Genomic DNA, 19,627 nt, shown 5'->3' on the forward strand with positions numbered 1-19,627 from the left:
CTCCTAAGCCATCATATAAACTATTTGTATTTAGTGTAATGTATGAACCAAACCATTATCACATTAACACATATTACTTGTTTTAATAAGCCATGATTTTAAAGAAATGATTTAGCATTATATATGTAACAAGATCATAATCTTAAGCAACATTAATATTCATCAGTGAATATTCTACCTGAACTAGCTGCAGGTCTGATCAAATTCTGAACAATAAAATTTATCACGGCATGGATTTTCTACAAAGAACATTCATAGATAAAATTGTAAAAACAGGATGCAAAAAAAAGTATAAAACATGTTCTAGAGCTTTAGATGTCACATACTGTACCTGCATTCTATCTTCAGTCACAGGTAAACTTTTAAAATACTGGAGAAACTGAGCTACATAAGTCATGATGGATTTTTCATCTGGACTGCTGACATCAACATCTGTGGAATGCCAAGAGATTTGAATATATTCCAAAGTACAAACTTCTAATAATTCAATCCACTATGTATATTACTGATTAGATTTGCACTGCCCATAATTGTGTTAGTGTTGGGTTTCAAAATTGTCCGGTCGACACGTAAATTATTTTTTATGGATTTCAACTTAGCATGATTTATGAACCATTCATTCTAGTTTAACATTATGTATAAATTAGACCAATATAGCATGTTCAACAGAAATGTAGACATGTATGCTTGATAGTGATATTAAAGAAAATTGCAAAGCACATGTTTGGTTATATCTGTCATTATCACTTTTAATATGCATAATGTTGATTTTCTTTAAGAGTCTTATCATTTTATCTGTTCCAATACAATATAATTAATAATAATTTAATATTAATAAAATTAAGGCAAGGCAAAGCAAGGCAAGACCAAAATTGGTATAATAAATCAGCACAATACAGTAAGCACTGCTGGGTTTAAAGATGCTCAAAACTCAACACCAAGCAGATTGAAGCTAAAGTGCATGTAAAATCTATGAGTTACCTTCAGGTTCAAGTAGCTGGGGTATACTGAGTTCCTTCTCTGCAATTTGAAACGCCTCTCTCAGATTCTCCTTATTTGATCTCTTTTTTGCTTTTTCCACATCAACAAGGCCTGGCCTTAATGCATGAATGATGGCTAAGAAAGCCAATCCATTTCTCCAACTGGATTTGAAATCTGCAACATTGATAGACTCATGCCTATGATCAAAAGCATAAATACACAGAAAATTTAAAAACACAGAAAATTAAAGTAAGAGGGGGAGAAATATGCTGGACAAGAAAATAAAAATTTGTATACCAGTCTATTCCCTCATCCTGGTTTTAAAACTAGCTATAATCCTTCTGCTCTTAGCTTAAAGAGCAAAGTAAAGAAGCTCCATTAACTAATGTATGGATAGATCTTTTTAAAGAAAGAAAATAGCAAATGTGGGAGGTGCTATATAGCTTGCCCTGACTTATATAAACTCTCTGAGAAAGTATAACTTAAAAGTTGGAGGAAGGGGAGTTATTTTCTATGTCATAATAAACTGATTACTGACATAATTCAAATATATTTTGAAAGAAATGTTACATCATTTGTTCCTTAAAGCACGTTTCCTTTCTATGCAGTTCAAGGAAGGAATGCTACTTGTATCAGATAGATTTCTTGTTTAGCTGCATATATTAAGCCTAGGCAAATGAAATAAATTTGTTAGTTAGAAGAGTAAAAGCTCCTTGCAAAATGGGAAATCAGTTCTGTGTTGACAGAGAATCACAAAGAGACTCAGCAAATACTAGTTTCACTTCCTAAGCCCCCTTTAGCCCAACAATCCCAAGGGTTCATAGTTTTAGGAGCTCTCCCTACCCTGCACATAATTTCCCTCACAAGCAAAAGACAGACTTGAAACTAAGAAAGCTCCACACAGGTAGAGAATAGGTTGTATTTATGAAAAGTGATGTTTCCTGGGTGCAGAAAGATGAAATGGCTCATTGATCAAACACAGACATCATTCGCTGCACTTATTGGAGGAGCTTCAGTTGTTCACAGAGGGAAGTAGGAAATCAGCTTGCCATTTGTTTCAGCATAACTTACCCAACCCTTTTGATCTCCCAAAAGCTATTATCAGTTTGATTACAACTACGCAAGAATTTGGAAGGATAGCCACCTACCTCTCAAAAAAGATTTGTTTATAATGCTACAACATCAATCTGTAATTACCTCTGTCAACTCACCCTGCATTCATTATAAAGTCAAGCTGCATGCTATCAATATGTTTATATTATGCACTCATAATGAATTTATTCAACCCAGTCTTCCCTCAACTAATGTATAGCAGATGTTTTAGATTCTGACTCCCATAAGTTCCAGGTAGTTATAAAGGGCAGAGTTTATTGGAGTTGTTGACCAAAATTTCTGGAAGGAATCAGGAAAGCCTCCCATAATCTTTATTTAAAGTCATCTGTAGTAAAGTACATTTATTCCTAGCAAACTCTGAACTAGAGCTGCTATATTGCAGCTTTCTAATGTCAGTCCAACATCAGTTTATAATATGCAACACAAAGAAACACTTCTTTCTCTTCCTCTGTTGCTCTTTTTTATTTCCATCTATCATTCTTTTCCTCTACATTTTTAATTTAGATTTAGCACTGAGTCGTACAATATGGTTTTATTAAGTGTTAATAACCTCAGGTACTGTTATGTTCCATACTATGAACTTTCCATGAAGAAAGACCAGCTGAAAAATACACCTCAATATGCTTGTTGAGGTACATCTTTTAAATACTATATTATGCATTTAGAAGTCTTTGAAGAATATAATTTTTGTGAATTCTGACACAAACTGGATGGTCCATAAATAAGACTAATATGCTGATATAGATGTAGCTGCTTCTCAGATCTGCATTTGCACTACAGTTCAAAGTTTAAAATAACAAATAAATGCAGAAATGGGACAGAACAGATTTATAACTGATAGGATCAGACTGATTTTCCTATCCTGACATACTTGTCACACTGCTCCTTAGCCCATAGCAGGACAGCCTTCTTTGCTGACATCTTCCATCGTTCCTTTGCTTTGACATTAGTTCTAGCTGTTGGGCTTGTTGCTGGTGATAAATCCACAGTGCTTGGACTATCCAGAGATGAATAATTGTATCCACAAGAAAGAGCCTTGGCTAATTCTTCAATCTATCCATGGACATCAGAAAAAAAGAAAAGACGCATTTGAAAATGTCTGACTATACCTAAAAGAAAGAGTTAACTCAAATGGCTGGTTTTGATATGATCTGCTCCAGCCAGAAAAACTACGCAGAAAAAAAAAGACTACCCAAAAAAATCTAGTTAACCATAATTTTGACAAGACACATTTTTCATGCAGGATTTGGCTTCTCTATTACATTAAATAAGTATAATCACCCAATACTCTGAACTTAGTATCCTGCTAGGAACTATTCTATCTCAACACTATGTATTTGAGTTGAAAAAAATCTGTAACTAAATATTCAATATTTTCCTTATCAACCATATGGAGGAAAACATTCAACAAGTAACAAGTATAAATAACATAATATTTGAACTTCAATTTGTACTAACCATGTTAAAATATGATAAATAACCTCCCAAAATTATTGAATGTAGCCAAAAGATCGTAATTTAAGCAGAGATAATAAAACAGTACAAAAAATTATCATAATTTTACATTACAAGTTACATGTTTGAAATAGTTTCTTAGTTTAGCCATGTTAGAAGAAGCAGAACTGACAAAGTCAGAACTGTATTAAAATTATGGGACAAACACTAATTGGGAAAAAAATTGAAAAATCTTTTTCTTTATGTTGATTAGTACTTACATGAAAATGCAATATAATGATCCATATGAGACCAAGCACGATGGATGGTTTTCCTTCTATGATATCAGCAACATGGATGTTTATAAGTTTGAGCTGGAAAAAAGGAGTATTTATTGTTTTGATGAACTAGGAGCCTCCAGATGTGCTGAGATTATTTCCCAAAGTTCTCAGTCAACTGAAAGAGGAAAAATCCTTGCAGTTACAATCCCAGGACATTTGGAGGACACCCATAGGAAATACTGGCTTGTGTTACAAATCTGCAATGCTTAGTGTATGATTTTCACAATAACAATCTTAATCCAATGTTAGTGGTGAAACAAACAACAATAGTATAGAAAGAAAATAAACTTGTTTTAAGATGAGAACACAGTGCCCCAAATCCAGCTACTGATGGGCACAAATATTTGCTTCTTTCCCTTGAAAAAGTAACAACTAACTTGTTCAATTGTGATTCAGGCACCAAAAAAGGACTACCCATGTGTGCTTGTTGCAAAAAGCAGATACAATAAAAATACAAAATATACAAATATCACAGAGACCTAGCAATCAATCTGGATGTCCTTCACATGTAGGAAAATGTTCTTATATAGCTGAAATCTGTAATTAATTGTATAGTGAAATTGCTGGAAATAAATAATGAACAATTCATTTAATAATTCATTTAATGCTTTAGCAACTAAGTAAACTCGGGCTCCTTTCAAAGCTGGAATACTAACTGATCTATTCTTCAGGAAGGTTAAGGCATTTTCAATGTTGCTTCTGCACTGGAAAGTATTCGATCCCTTTTCACGTGGCTATAAAATATAAAGAAACAGAAAAAGAACAGTTTGATCAATATCAACAGTGACAATGTTTCACTATTTGTAAATATATATTCCTGACTGAAATCTTACAAGACAAATTGACAATTATAAAAGGAAATTCATGCAGTATATTCATGTAGGATGTACTAATAATAGATTATATTTGCAGATGGCTGGATTCTGAAGTTATTTTCTATTTTGATTCTTTCCTCTTATACACTGCAACTACTGTTCTTGTAAATATTGCAGGAATATCTATGTGCAGTATGTGTAATGCTTTACAAAGACTGAAAGTAAAGTTCATTGCCCCAAGGGACTTACCCTCTTCAAGGAGTTATATAGGAGGGCAGAGGGAAATTGAAACATGAAGAAAACAAACATATGTTCTGAGACAGTTATTATCCTAAACACTTTTGGCACAAAATACTTTGCATTTTGAAAAATAAACTAATACAAAATCTTACAAACAAGAAACTGTGTTTAACAGTCTGGTGAACTTTATCCATTTTACATAATTTGCTTTTGTGATTCAGATATTTCAACTAGTTGAGGAGAGGCATATATCTGTAGGAGCTACTTTGGTCTAGTGCAGGAGTAGGCAACCCTGGCCCTTTTATGACTCGTGGACTTTAACTCCCAGAATTCCTGAGCCAGCCATGCTGAGGGGAAAGGGAGAGGTTTCCAAGCTGAGCCATGCTGGCTCAGGAATTCTGGGAGTTGAAGTCCACGAGTCATAAAAGAGCCAAGGTTGCCTACCCCTGGTCTGGTGGTTAGAGCATGAGGTTAGAAAGCAGGAGAATGTGAGTTTAAGTCCTCCCTTAGCCATGAAAGCCAGTTGGGTGACCTTAGGTGACTCTCTCTCAGCCCAACTTCACAGGGAAGTTGTTGTGGGGAAAATAGGAGGAATGTGTGTTGGATATGTTCTCTGCCTTAAGTTTTTGTAAAAATAATAGAGACTGGCTATAAATAAAATAAATAAATGGTAAACAAAAGCTTTAGGAAATGCATCTATGTTTTTCTCAGCTGAGAAACTTAGGCTATTTGGTTAAGTGACTGTTGAGAAACATGAGAACTACTCCTATGTACACAGCCTTTCTATGAATTCTTTTGGTTGAGTTAACCTTGATATTCTTACCAATTGTTGTCCAGAAAGGACCTCCAGCAGATCCAAAAGCACATGTCCCTTCCCAATGTCTGAATACAAGTCCAAGATAAGAGAAGGTGACGGATGCTGCAGAATAATTATTTATATTTGATTACATATACTATAGTGCTTTTAGTGTGCATTACAACAAAATAACATGCATAATTGAATGCATATTTTGGACCCAAGGGGCTCTTGTACAAATACTTTAGCAACCAGTTCTCAGTGTGTTAGTCTCTGGATCATCATAAAAACCTGCTAGCAGATGGTGCTATTGTCATACTGTCAACTATAGGTTAAGCAACACTTTCTTGCTAGGCTTGGTATTCCATGAAACTTTAGTACTTTTTAAAAAATGTTTATAATTAGTAGCACTAATAATGATAGTAAAGAATCTGCCAATTTGAAAAACAAAGCATCAGTATTTACCATCATCTCTTTATTTACAGATTTATAAATCAATTTGTCAACAGGCAAATTGAAAATAAAAATAAAATTAGCAGGGACTTCTTCTTTCCCTACCCTTCAAAAGACAAAGCTACTGCAAAATAGGGACCATCCTAAGAGACTACAAGGAATGTTTGGGAGCAATATCACCAGCCTGATAATTGGGCATTTTGTGACTAGACATTTTGTGACATGTCAGCAATTTAGTGAAAGTGCAAGCAAAACATTCACTGTTCCAAATGGCCAAAACAGGTTGCCCATTCTTGGATCTGTTGAGCTGAGGTGCCATCAGGGCAGCTACCCAAAAATGTGCTGAGTCATACTTCAATCTAGTGCTGTTTAAATGGTAAAAGATGACCAACTAAGCTAATAAATCCAGAATGTTGGTTTAATTAACAGTCAGCTCTGACAATTTTTTTACACACGTGGAAATAAGATACTATCAGTTCTATGCCCTACTGTATACGTATACCCTACAAGCAATTCACAAGCAATTCAGACATTTCACCAAGTTTTGATACTTGCTGAAAATACTGTTTCCATTTACTTTTTCCTACTGAGATTCAAATATTTAATCAGATAAAAGGAACTGAAACATTATTATACTTTACATATATTTTTTAAAAAATCAACATCACCACCATCCCATTACCTTTTCTAGCTGTGAGTTCACCCAGCTTGTGAAAGTTCTTTTTTGAATATCCTCTTGCTCAGCTATTTTGTAAAATAAAAATAAAATTATAAAATTACTTATAAATTTAACCTGAGGTTATTAATATATTTACTACTCTTAATGCTTATTTTGTATACAAATTAAAACAAGATACATAAAACACTTTTAGATAGCCAGGTTATAATTTGTGGAATTTAGGAAAAATCAGTGCTGCCACAGATGTTGAATATATGCAACTCTATGAAAAATACTATGAGAGATGTAGACTTGAAAGTTAGTCAATAATTACAATTCTTGAGAATGCATTGTTTGCAATGATACAGATCTATCTTCTGCCCCATGTATCTGTAGTTTGAAACAATCTATAAATTCTAATTGTCAGAGAAAACAAAATATATACATTAATTATTTTGACATCAAGTTCAGTCCATTTTTACAAGTTGTCTGCTATTTTAGCCTTCCTCAGTCTGATGCTGTCCAAGGATTTGAGCTCCAGGCTTGGGAAAGTCTGTTTAAAAGTCTTATTTAAATATCCACATTTAGTTTAAAAACCAAAAAACTCAAGAAAAGGAAGGGCTTTCAAATAGCACCTCTCCATTCAAATCTCTGAAAAGCAAGTACAGCATGCATACATATCATCTGGTCACAGCATGCTATTTAAATAGACAGCCAGTTTGGCGTTGTGGTTAATGCACCAGACTAGAGACAGTTCTAGTCTTGCCTTAGGCACAAAGACAGCTGGGTGACATAATAATGGAGGTCATGTAGTCCAATCCCCTGCTCAGGCAGGAAACCCTATACCATTTCAGACAAATGGTTGTCCAGTCTCTTCTTAAAAACTTCCAGTATTGGAGCATTCACAGCTTCTGGAGGCAGGTTGTTTTACTGGTTAATTGTTCTAACTGTAGAAGAAATTTCTCCTTAGTTCTAGGTTGTTTCTCTTTTTGCTTAGTTTCCATCCCTTGCTTCTTGTCCTGCCTTCAGGTGCTTTGGAGAATAGCCTGACTCCCTCTTCTTTGCTGCAGCCCCTGAGATATTGGAACACTGCTATCACGTCACCCCTCGTCCTTCTCTTCATTAAACTAGACATTCCCATTCCAGCAACTGTTCCTTATATGTTTAACCTCCATTCCCCTAATCATCTTTGTTGCTCTTCTCTTGGGCCAGTTGCTCTCTCTTAGGCCTAAGAAGAAGGCAATAGCGAACCACTTCCATAATCTTGTCCATGCAAAAAACCTGATTTGAAATCAGCCCCTCTCCCTATACATATATATATATATATATATATATATATATATATATATATATGAAGCTGAGTACTATCCATATATATATGGATTCTTAAGAACACACACACACACACACATACACACACACACACGTGTGTGTGTGTGTGTGTGTGTGTGTGTGTGTGTGTGTGTTCTTAAGAATGCTAAAAACAAAAAGTTGATTCCTGGGTAAACTCATGTTAACTAGCAAAAAATGCATGAACACCAGGAAATTATAAAACTATAAAAAAGTTTTAATAGGATAAAACACCAAGCTTTCGCTGGCAGCTGCCAGAATCATCAGGGTAACTTCCAGTTGATGGGGGAAGCTATTTATAAATGTGGCGCTCTTTGCGCCCGGCTCCTAGACCTTGTTACAGGTCCCAGCCAATCCACCTGCGTTTTGATCGTAATATATATATGGGAGAGATTCCTTTACATTTGGCTTAACTGTGCTCTCCCCATGTACAATGTTTTTAAATACCGTATTTTCCGGCGTATAAGACGACTGGACGTATAAACCCCAACTTTTGAGAAGATTTTCATGGTTTAGCAAGTCGTCTTATACGCCGGAAAATACGGGTACTTTAACTTTCTAATAAAAGTAATGTAAGTCCTAAACATATTGGCATTTCATTATATTTCATCGCTTGTTCCTGATCTGCTGAAGACAAATGTAGCTGGGTAACATCCCATAATAAGCATGGGGGTGCACTTGTGAAGCTTTGCAGTATATGAGGAACTGCCTCACCCCAATGGGACTAGCTGGCCCCTCTCGTTCCAGTGGAAGCAGCCTAATTTGGATCCCACTGGCCAAAGAATTTCTGCTGCTGGGCTCCAGGAGATTTCTGCTGTGCCCCCCCCCCAGAATATTCTACAATCAGAGGTGAGATTTCCCCCCCCCCCGACACACAAGAACACAGTCCTGGCTTTCTGGCACAGCCAGAAGTTCCAGTTGATGGTGAAGCCAAAGGTGGGCTGGGGCCCCTGGTGCTGGATGCCCTGCAGTGGGGATGGCCCAATGGGATTGTCGGAAGCCGAGACTGCCGTTTTGTAGAGGCCGCTGAACACCCCCGTGTTACCGATGCTGTTGATCTCCATGGTGGAGTTGAGGTCATTCTTCCATGTGCCGATCATGGAGGACTAAAGGATAGCGGGAGGGGGGAGGAAAGCAGGTAGTGGCGCTAGCCAAGCCAGCTATCCAACAGGTAGAGACTTTGGATCCATTTGCTCCAAATGGATCTGAAAACACCCTCTACTCCCACTTGCCCGACCCCCAAGACTGCCCACGCTAGGTGGGGCTGGCAAAGGCGGCGCATCCTAAAGTCCGTCGGTGGAGCTGCCTGCCAAACCACTTCCGAGATGACACCCCATGGGCGGATCGCTGTCATCTGCACAGCGAGAGCACCAGCCACAGCGGCAGGTTGCCAAAGAAGCGGCCGAGCATGGAGGAGGAAACGCTGAGCATCCGTCTGTTGGGGTCTCAGGGCTTCTGGCACTCAGCGCGACGCCACCAGGTGCGGTCAACCCCAAGGAAGCGGCACCCTCTGTGCAGCCCACTGGCTCCCACCAGCTGCTCCTGCTGCCCACCCGAGCAGAGGCTGGTGGCGGGGGGGGTTTCCTCGGGGGAGGAAAAGCCCTGCTCACACCGCCTCCCTCCACCGCCCTAGACTGGGAGCGGCAGGATCCCCGCCCGAGGGGTGGACGCTTCTGCGAAATCGCTGGCTTTCTGCGAGCACTGAGCAGCACTTCGGCAGCAAGGGGGGGTGGGGGCACTTCTCGGGAAGCCCCTGCCGCTGACCCAACACGGGCATTCTTACTTGGCTGGCTCTCCACCAGCGCTCCTCTCCCACCATTGGTCCGCCAACGCTCCAACCTCACCCCTTCCTCCCGGCTGTTTTTCGGAGGGACACTTTTCTAGGGCTATTTGGCTGCGTGGGACACTTAAACTCTCATCTGGACAGCCAATCCCGCGCCAAGGGGTGAGGAGTATGGGGCACAGGATACGGGGGAGCTTGCTTTGATGTACCATATTTTCCGGCATATAAGACGACTGGGAGTATAAGACAACCCCCAACTTTTGAGATTTTCATGGTTTAGAAAGTCGTCTTATATGCCGGAAAATACGGTAACAATCTTAGTCTTACATAACATTGAGCTATACTCTTTATTAGCGCCTTGACTTAGTGCTTAGTGAGACTGCAACTTATTTAGGCACATGTGCTCTGGAGCTCTAAAGATTGCAGAAAAAACAAAACACCCATTAACCTGCAGGTGTATGCTGTGAATTAATGCTAATGCAGAAGAAAAAGAACCTGGAATTTAGCATCCATAAAACCTGAGTGGAAGACTAGAGATATCTAGAAGTGCAGACACACTAGGCAATGTTGTTATCACTCACAGGCAATTTTTTTCAATATTATTTTTGCTGGCTGGAGTCACTGAATTCTAGAATCTTCTTCCTTTTCCTCAGGTGTATTTTGGAGAAAGGAGTAAGGGGTCTTTTATATTTTCATTGTTATAGGTAGGTCTTGCAGTATTTTATTGGTGTATGGCAGTCCATATTTCCCTTCTCCTATCTCCTCCATCTCTAGGTCCATTTCTTCTGCTTCATCCTCTGGTTTCTGGTTTATTTGTTTATACTTTGTAGTCGTTATCTGGGAACTTTCCAGTTGTAGCTTCAATTTGGAGATTGGTCATATCTAAGTTATTTTTAGTTATTTTTATGGTTTCTTTTTATGTCCTCTTTGTGCGCAACAACTGTTTGATGAATTAGCTGTAGCATGGAAAATATTTCCTTCTGAAAGGTATTAGTTTTTTCTTAAGGCATCATTCCTAGAAATCCTCTAGTGTCACCAGTCTCAGTAAGAGTGGAACAAAGTTTCCTCTAGTTTTCTAGTCTTTATATGTAGCCTTTATAATCCAGTCCTAATGGCATTATTTTATAGTAATCCTTTTGTCTCAATTATCCTGAAAATTATCAGTCAGGCAAGATTGTAATCCACAATGTTCCAAGTATTCAAAATGTTCAACCTCCCTGCAACCAGACATATTCAAAAATCTTGTTTTTTCTTTCTCTCCCACTAGCTCTTGAGATTAAAAGTCCAAGCTCAATAGGTATTTATAGTCCAAGAAGGTCAGGATGATAAGTATGCCAAAATATTTTCCTTTATTGCCAGCTGTTCTCCTTTCAGCTGAAAGTCACCAAGCAGCCAAGGGGCTAATTATAGTGCTGTACTCAAATCCACCACTTGATGTCATTCAAAGTCCATTTTCCACTCTTTAAAACAAAGGGTTGATTTCTTATATTTCACCTCAATGATTTTTTTTCCAAAGAGAAAATCTTAACAATTATCTCAGTTCTCAAATTTATCAAAACTGTAGCTTTGCATTACTTTCACTTCAGTATTGTGTTTTTCTGTCCCCCATAAAAAATTTAAAATGTCACTTCTGTTCATATCCAGAGGTTTTTAGCTTCTTGGAAGCCTTTCCCAGGAAATTCAGTTGTAAAATAGTAAAAAAAAGGATCAATATTCTCACGCAGTTCCAAGCAAGCTGTTTATGATGTGCTAATTGAAGCTTTTGTTCTTCTGTTGTCAGCAGCTAATGGCCAGCCGCAGAGGTGTAGCCGGTCTTTCCCCTGCCAGTTTAGAGGGCTTTCCTTGGATCAAACACCATCTCTCCATAATCAGCAAAGCACCTCTCCTTCTTCATCACTCTTCAGGGCGACTTTAGGCCCTTTTCAGGGGCCCCAGCAGGGTGAAATTGGGCACAGAAGGCAGAGCCCTGCCTTCCTGCGTCCGTCTTACTGTGACGCAAAACCGGAAGTCCTGTCTGTTAATCCTTGTGCAGATCACCTAATGCAGGGCTTTTCAACCAGTGGTATAGGTACCACTGTGGTACATTGGCACCTGGCAGGTGGTACGCGACCATCCTAGAAAACTGGTAGCGGGGGAGGGGAATGAGCTGAACCGGTGGCAGCACTGCACAAGCCTGAGTAAGAGATGGCTGGAGTTGCAGGGCTGTCAGGACTCAGCGGAAGCGCCAGAATCAGCACTTCTTCAGGGCTGTCAGGGCTGAACAGAAGCACTAGAATCAGTGCTGCTTTCCAGCTGATCGGCGCTTCTTTGGAGTTGTCAGGGCTCAGTGGAAATGCCAGGATCTGTTCCAGGCTCCAGCTGGAGCTCGGCGCTGATCCTGGCGCTTCTGCTGAGCCCAGAAGAAGCATCGATCAGCTGGAATGTTGCAGCATCTCCAGGATCTTGTGATTTACATTCAGATGCTTGGCAACTGATTCATATTTATGATGGTCAGTGTCCCAGGGTCATGTGAAGTGACCAAAACCTGTTGCAACCATCCAGCAGACGGGGGGGGGGATAAAAACCAAACACCCCCCACCCCACCCCCATTGCCAATCCTCAACAGAAATGCTCACAACAATGAAAACCTCAGACAGGAGGAAGAGCGCGGCCGGGTGGGCAGGCAGGTGTCTTGCTCGGCTGCGGCTTGGGGGGCACTTTTTTCAGTGCCATTGTAACTTCGAACAGTCACTAAGCGAACTATTGTAAGTCAAGGGCTACCTGTACTTCATCACTTTTTTCCTTTTGGGGGGGTCAGCAAGTTTTTGACACCTTGCTAGGAGACTGGTGGTACTTGGATACTGCCATATCCTACAAGTGGTACAATGGGTGAAAATGTTGAAAAGCCCTGACTTAATGCATATTGTTCCCATATGTGGGTTTTTATCAATTTTCCCCATTTAAAAAAAATGGATGCTTCTCCCAAAGCGTGCAAAAGTGCAATTTCCTTTCCGAACAATCTAAGAAATGCTCTCCCAGATACATATACTGTGGTGAATTAGAGAGCAATTTACTCCTACTTTGTCTTAAAGGTGCTTTTTCAAAAGACAACTGGACTTTGTTTTTTCCTTGAGGAAGAAGACCTTTTGCTTCTCATCCAAGAAGCTTCATCAGTTCTGACTGTACTAACTCAGTGCTAATGACCAGATGACTGTAAAGAAATATGATTCTTCCATTCCCCACCACCACCACCATCCAGTCAGAACTGATGAAGTTTCTTGTATGAGAAGTGAAACATCTTCCTCAAGGGAAAAAACAAAGTCTTGTTGCCTTTTGAGACAGCCATGACCTAGATGCCTGAGAATATCCATGGACGCTCCAACTTTGTACTTTCAAAAATATACTTTTCTTAAAAAGAAAAAAAATGCTACCTTATATCACCAATTTATATTAAAATCCCTGTTTACAATCAGAAATAGTCATACTGTACTTCATGAGTAAGAAAGGGTTTTTTTAACTTTGAATTCCTTTTTAAAATGCTTTGCTAGGTAAATATTTTTCAACATCTCTAGGATGACTCAAGGAAGCATTAAATTTGCATTTAATTTACATTTCACCAGTATTTGTTATGCAAAGAGTCACAAGGGATTATCTTGTTACTAATTCAAACTAAGGATTAAATTATTAGCATAGGCATTTTCAACAAGAAAGCTAATATTCTCAAAACCATTGCAAAGAGAATTAGACAATTAAGCTCTAAACATGGTGTACCCCTTGTGCTAACACTGTGTCAGTCCTCCCAAGTAAACCAGATGGGACACAATTAGATGAACTAATTCTATTTTATTGTAAGGCTGCATTAGTCTTGCAAGTCTGAAGCTACAAATTTCCCTTTGTCACTCTTAGCTGCTTGGTCCATTAAGATGACTTCTTCCTAAATTTCTATCTCTGACTTTTAAGGCACTGGAGGCTTCTGCCTCTCTTGTATGATTGTTTCCTAAGCAGCATCTTTTCTCCTTTTTCCCCAAGGTGACCCATACATTCTATTACAGTAAGGCTATACTGTATAGTACATGTTCAGCACATCCAATTCTTTGTAGGATGGAAGCCCATGGTTCATGACTTGCAATAGATAAACCCAGCCACTATAATCATATTCAACAAATTACTGCCAAAACAATAGTTAAACATGATATATGATCCAGCCATCATTTGACTAAAGTTGCAAACAGTGTTTTGTATTCTTTATGATGAGAAGATGATAGCAGCCAAGGAGAGCAAGCCTGAATCCCTTTGATCATAACATTCAGGGCTTAAAGATACCTTACATCACTCTAACTGTTGGATTTTCTGTATGGCAGAATTGCCCTAGTGGGCAATTAACATTATCCCACAATTTCTTTTTCAGTTCCATGATCTTTTAATATTGGCTTTGTCTTATCCATACCCCACAGATGAGCTAGGTTCAAGTTGCCTTTAGTTATTCCAGTTTGTATTGTTTTCTCTCTTCACCGAATATAGGTTTGATCACTGACATGACTGATTATGCTTCCTTAAACAAACAATTGATGACACCTATGTATTGAGATCCGCCAAGCTCTTACAGGCACTTTAGGCTTCTGAGAATATGCATCACCCTCCATGGGTTTTGTTGGGACTGCAAAGAGATAAGCACCTAAATTCTGCTGAGGCAATTGCTTGCATAACACCTGATTGGCACTTTGGAAACTGTTTACAGTATATTAAATAGCAGAAACAGTAAAAGTTAAACATGGTGGCACATATACCTTCAGTAATTAGTTACAGCTGAACATAGCAGAGGACTATTAACAATTTTTGATACGATCCAGGCAAAAAAGAAAAAAAAAGGAAAGAATGAAGACTACTCTCTCAAGGCTAACTAACTAAAAAGCAAGTGCAAGGTTTCCTCCTTAACAGAATTCTGGGGATACTTTAAGGACAATGGCTGCAACAAAGAGGTCTTTTTTGCAAAGGAAAGCAAAATGGAGGAAGTTAATGAAGTGATCAGGGAGCCTAAGAGCCTATTACCTTACAGTAGAAGGATTAATAGGCTGAATGGCTTTCTCACAGAAGGGTAAACTTTGGTGTAACTGAAGATAAAGCAAACAAATTTCAAGGATGACAGGGCAGGAGGCAAGCCTAGGTGGTCTTGCTGGCTTGCTTTAATGATAGGTTCAGGTCATGTTAGAGATAAGGGAAAGGGTTGTATTCATACTATCAGAGCCAAAACAATTATTTCACTGCTGAGAGACCCTCTGCAAAAGAGATGAGTGGTTTAGATAGATAGATAGATAGATAGATAGATAGATAGATAGATAGATAGATAGATAGACAGACAGACAGACAGACAGACAGACAGACAGACAGACAGACAGACAGACAGACAGACAAGATTAATGCAGTATATTCAGGTAAATGAGGACAGAATTCAGGTAAATGAGGGCAGATATGATATTGTTGTCATTATGGAAACTTGGGATGCCATTATGGAAACTTGGGATGAAACCCACAAATGGAATACACAGCTAGAGGGATTTAAATTATTTAAAAGAAATAGACCAAATAAAAGAGGAGGCGGAGTTGCTCTCTATATAAGAAATAACTACATTGCTACAGAAATAGAGCACGAAAATGATGAAAACTGTCTTGAATGCATTTGGGTCAATATAAAAGGGGGGGGGGAATGACATTGCCATAGGACCAAGGAAATAAAAATTGGATCACCTTTTCTTACACAGAGGAACAGATATTTTCTGACCTGCTTGAGGAATCAACATCAGAACAAGAGATAGAGGGTGATCCATTTAAACTGGGAGCAGCCATCTTGGCTACTATTATGGCTATCTTTTAAGTTGACAGCTCCCTTTTTTTGGGTTTTCTGATTTTTAGAGCAGTGGCCCAGACCTTTTGGGCACCAGGGATTGGTTCCGTGGGGGGGGCGCAAAATTTCCATGGACTTGGAGGGGCATGGTTTTGAGTGCTACCTAGGAAAGTTTGTATTTCCACATGTGTGTCCATACTTTGCTTTGGCTATGGCTTCATGCACAACTGCTTTATTCACTTATGATCCCAGCTAAAATATCTGTGCAAACAAATGTGCAGGGGACCAGGGAATGCTTTTGTAATAGTCACATACAGCCTTCCAGGAGATGTGGCTGCTTTAACACTTTTAGGAGGACTACTTGGTTAATGCCACTGTACTTTGCCCAAAGCTCCTTTTAAATGCTTTGCACAGTTCGAGGTTCTTTTGTTCTACATGAAACCTTTTAGATAGGGCACTAGACTGAAGATGTGTATCATCATTTAGAAAGCACATTAAGACATAGGCACGGCTCAATCATCCTGCTAGGTTATACGTTGCTTGACTAATATAGGTGCACATATTTTTTTAAAAGCCTCAATTGAGTGGGTTGGCTGATCACAATAAACCAAAAAAACATTATTTACAAACTACCGTGTTTAAGTTCTCATGACATGCTAAGTGAAAACCAAACAAACCACATTACAGCTTAGCACCATTTGGAAGTCCAGCCTATATACAGTATAAAGGTGATACCATTTTTTATGCTATCTTCTATGTTGGTATTAATAAATGTTATTGTTTTATTTACTGATTGACTTTACAATACATGTATCTGACTCCAATCTGAAGAGATTGAGTATTTTACAATTATCAGAAAACAAAAAAACCCCTTTAAATCAAAATCAGAAATCTGTTTTTATTACTGTTAAAATATATTTAATTGCAGGTTACTCGTAGTCCTATTGTTTGAAAGATAAAGAAATTAGCAAGGGTATCTGGGGAAGCAGGGCATTTCACAACCCCATTATGCAAATAAATTAAATTAGGCATTGTATGCATTTTGTGCAATGACATCTTGATATATATCTTGCCATTAGAGTTTCTATCAGGCACCTATGAAATTATTTCTTTAAAAAAAACAAAGCAAGTAAAAGCATAGCGTAAAGCATCCAAAGTCAGTCCAGTGGCATTTCTTTCTGAACACATGCAATGCAATCTTTTGTATATGTGTTCAAAACTAATCCAACTGATATTAACGGACCTTGGGCCCAGTAACTTTAAACATGTTGGCTGGGGAATTCTGGGAGTTGAAGTCGATGTATCTTAAAGTTTTTGAGGTTGAAAAATATTGGCTAGCCCAGTGTTTCTCAACCTTGACAATTTTAAAGCATGTGGACTTCAACTCCCAGAATTCCACAGCCAGCAATGCTGGAATTCTGGGAGTTGAAGTCCACATGCTTTAAAATTGTCAAGGTTGAGAAACACTGGGCTAGACAAGTGTACATAAAGTCTTTCAGCCTCAATCAATCAAACTGTTCACAATTCAATGAAGTCTGTGGCAGCCAAAAGACCATATAGTCTGCCACTAATACTCTGCAGGCAGTAATTATCTATCTATGGTACCCAATGGCATTTCACTCCCCATTGCAGCTGCTTCCACACTCCACAGTTCCCCCTCATTTATTTTCAACATGAGGCTATTCTCTTTCCATACCAGACAACTCCAGGGTGTAATAATTTTGCAAAAGCTCTCATTCTTCTACCATGTGGTTCATTAAAACAGGCTTTTCACATTTAAAGGAATGATGAATGGACTCTTTGTGTCAGAGGATTTTAATAAGACTGTAGATTATCTTGGATTTATCTTGCTCCACTTGCTTGCTTAGAGTAACTGACTGGCCTACAGTACATTTTACTCAAGATGTTGGATTAGAATTGGGGCATTTCCTTTTTAAAAGTACTACAGATGCAAGGTTATCTTTTTTTATAAAGTTAAATAACTATTGATCATCCACATCAGAGGAAGGTAACATTACATCTGCAGTAATTTGTGTGAAAACTCCCCAAATTGCCAGTAACTTTTGTTAATGTCTAGACTAGAGGGATTATAACCCATTGCATCCGAACTGCCTTCCCCATTTGGATGCTCCCCAGATGCATGAAAGTCAATCCCCAGAATTCTCAGCAGAGATCAAACTAGCAGAGAATTTGGGGGGCTGAGATTTATATATCTGGAGAGTGTTCAAGTTTTAAAATCCAAGTCTACTAGAACACTGGTGTAAGTCATATGCCAATGCCCTTGTTTTCACTGCTAGAAATCATCCATTATTAGAAGTCTGCCATTCTTTGGTTTTGCTTTGGTAGCTTTATTCTAATCTGGATATCTTATTTATTACATTTATTGGCCACCCACCTTACCATAGGGTTTCTATTCTGCCAAATGCCACTGACAAACCAACAGGATTAATTTCAAAGTCTACATACCTGGGACTACAAAATGGATAGGTGTAAGGAGAACCAGCTGATGGACCAAAGGAGCAGTTTCTCATATTTTAATTTACCTGTCCACCACATCTATGTGTACTCATTTTTAGTTTGTTGCCAACTTTCCTGCACATTCTCATTAACAGGAAACCTTTGGTTTAATTCTCAATTAAAATAAATCTCATATGTACATGTGTTTGTTCATATTCATATACTATCAGATTTTTCTCTTAAGAGCCGTGGTGGCACAGTGATTGGAATGCAGTATTGCAGGCTAACTCACTGCTCACTCCAGGAGTTCGATTCTGAGTTGCTCAAGGTTGACTCAGTCTTCCATCCTTCCGAGGTCAGTAAAATGAGGACCCAGACTGTTGGGGGCAATATGCTCACATATGCTTAGAGAGGGCTATGAAGCAGTATATAAGTCTAAGTGCTATTGCTATTGCTATTTCTCATTTGCCCAACCCCCAATCAAAAGATAGTGTTGGTGATGCAAGAATGAAAGCTTTAGAATCACATACCCTAGACTATTGCACATAATAATAATTGGGCAAGCTACACTGAATATGTGAATAACTCAGTATCAGTGGGATACAGATAAACATCGTGCTTTTAAATAGGGGATGGATCTTACTCAATACTCAAGAATTATTTGAAACTCCAAGAACATTAAATGATCATGGACAGAGATTTTAAAGCAGATGTACAAAAAAGGGCAATCTGTACATATATTTCATTAAAAATAAAATGCAACTGTAAGTTGAGTATATGGAATTTAGGTTCAGTCTAGCTTTCCCAGTACTGTCCACTATAACTAAAATGAACTATGAGATTTGCAGAGGTTATATATAATACACTCTGAATTAAGATGGTTCTTTGAAGACTCTACTCTATCCTCTATTCCAGGGATCCCTTAATATGTCAATGCTGGGTATTGAATGTGGGGCCTTTTGCATAAATTAAAACTTTTCCTGACAAGAAGACAATTACTGATGTTATTATGGCATCTTTAGTTTAACCCAAGGCTGGGAAAAGCTGCTATGACCCAACTTCTAACCTATTATCTATTATATGAAAATTTACAAAATATCTTTCTGAAACTGACTCAATGGAAATATTATATTTCCAAGGACATTGTGATGCAATTAAGTCACAAGATAAACTGTGACAAATAGTCTAATTTTTAGAAAACACAGCCCTTTCCTTATAAATAAAGGACAAAGCTGCAAGTTTTTTCTAGGTTATGTTTCAATGTTCTCATTAGCTCTTCTCTGATAGAAGGTATGAGTGTGGCCTGTTCAATTAAACAAGTACCTGCTTTAACAACTGATTTGTCCAAATGTCCATTGAATCAGGTCCTGAGCATGAGAATTAAA

At 38.4% G+C, this 19,627-nt stretch overlaps 1 protein-coding gene across 10 annotated transcripts in view; it reads right to left on the reverse strand.

Annotated features, from left to right (window-relative positions):
• Positions 1-19,627, reverse strand: part of SYNE2 (spectrin repeat containing nuclear envelope protein 2) — a 224,697-nt gene that overhangs the window by 181,654 nt on the left and 23,416 nt on the right. For all 10 annotated transcript variants that reach the window (XM_039319483.1, XM_039319485.1, XM_039319484.1 and 7 more), the window contains 7 exons: positions 6,856-6,917; positions 5,748-5,843; positions 4,526-4,603; positions 3,810-3,902; positions 2,966-3,147; positions 982-1,178; positions 332-432 (listed from right to left, as the gene is read on the reverse strand). In XM_039319483.1, coding sequence (XP_039175417.1) covers positions 332-432; positions 982-1,178; positions 2,966-3,147; positions 3,810-3,902; positions 4,526-4,603; positions 5,748-5,843; positions 6,856-6,917 — 809 coding nt within the window. The remainder of the gene's footprint in view (positions 1-331; positions 433-981; positions 1,179-2,965; positions 3,148-3,809; positions 3,903-4,525; positions 4,604-5,747; positions 5,844-6,855; positions 6,918-19,627) is intronic.

Source organism: Crotalus tigris, unplaced genomic scaffold (genome assembly GCF_016545835.1).
Source record: "Crotalus tigris isolate CLP2741 ecotype Arizona unplaced genomic scaffold, ASM1654583v1 scf7180000023598.3388751, whole genome shotgun sequence".
NCBI lineage: Eukaryota > Metazoa > Chordata > Lepidosauria > Squamata > Viperidae > Crotalus > Crotalus tigris.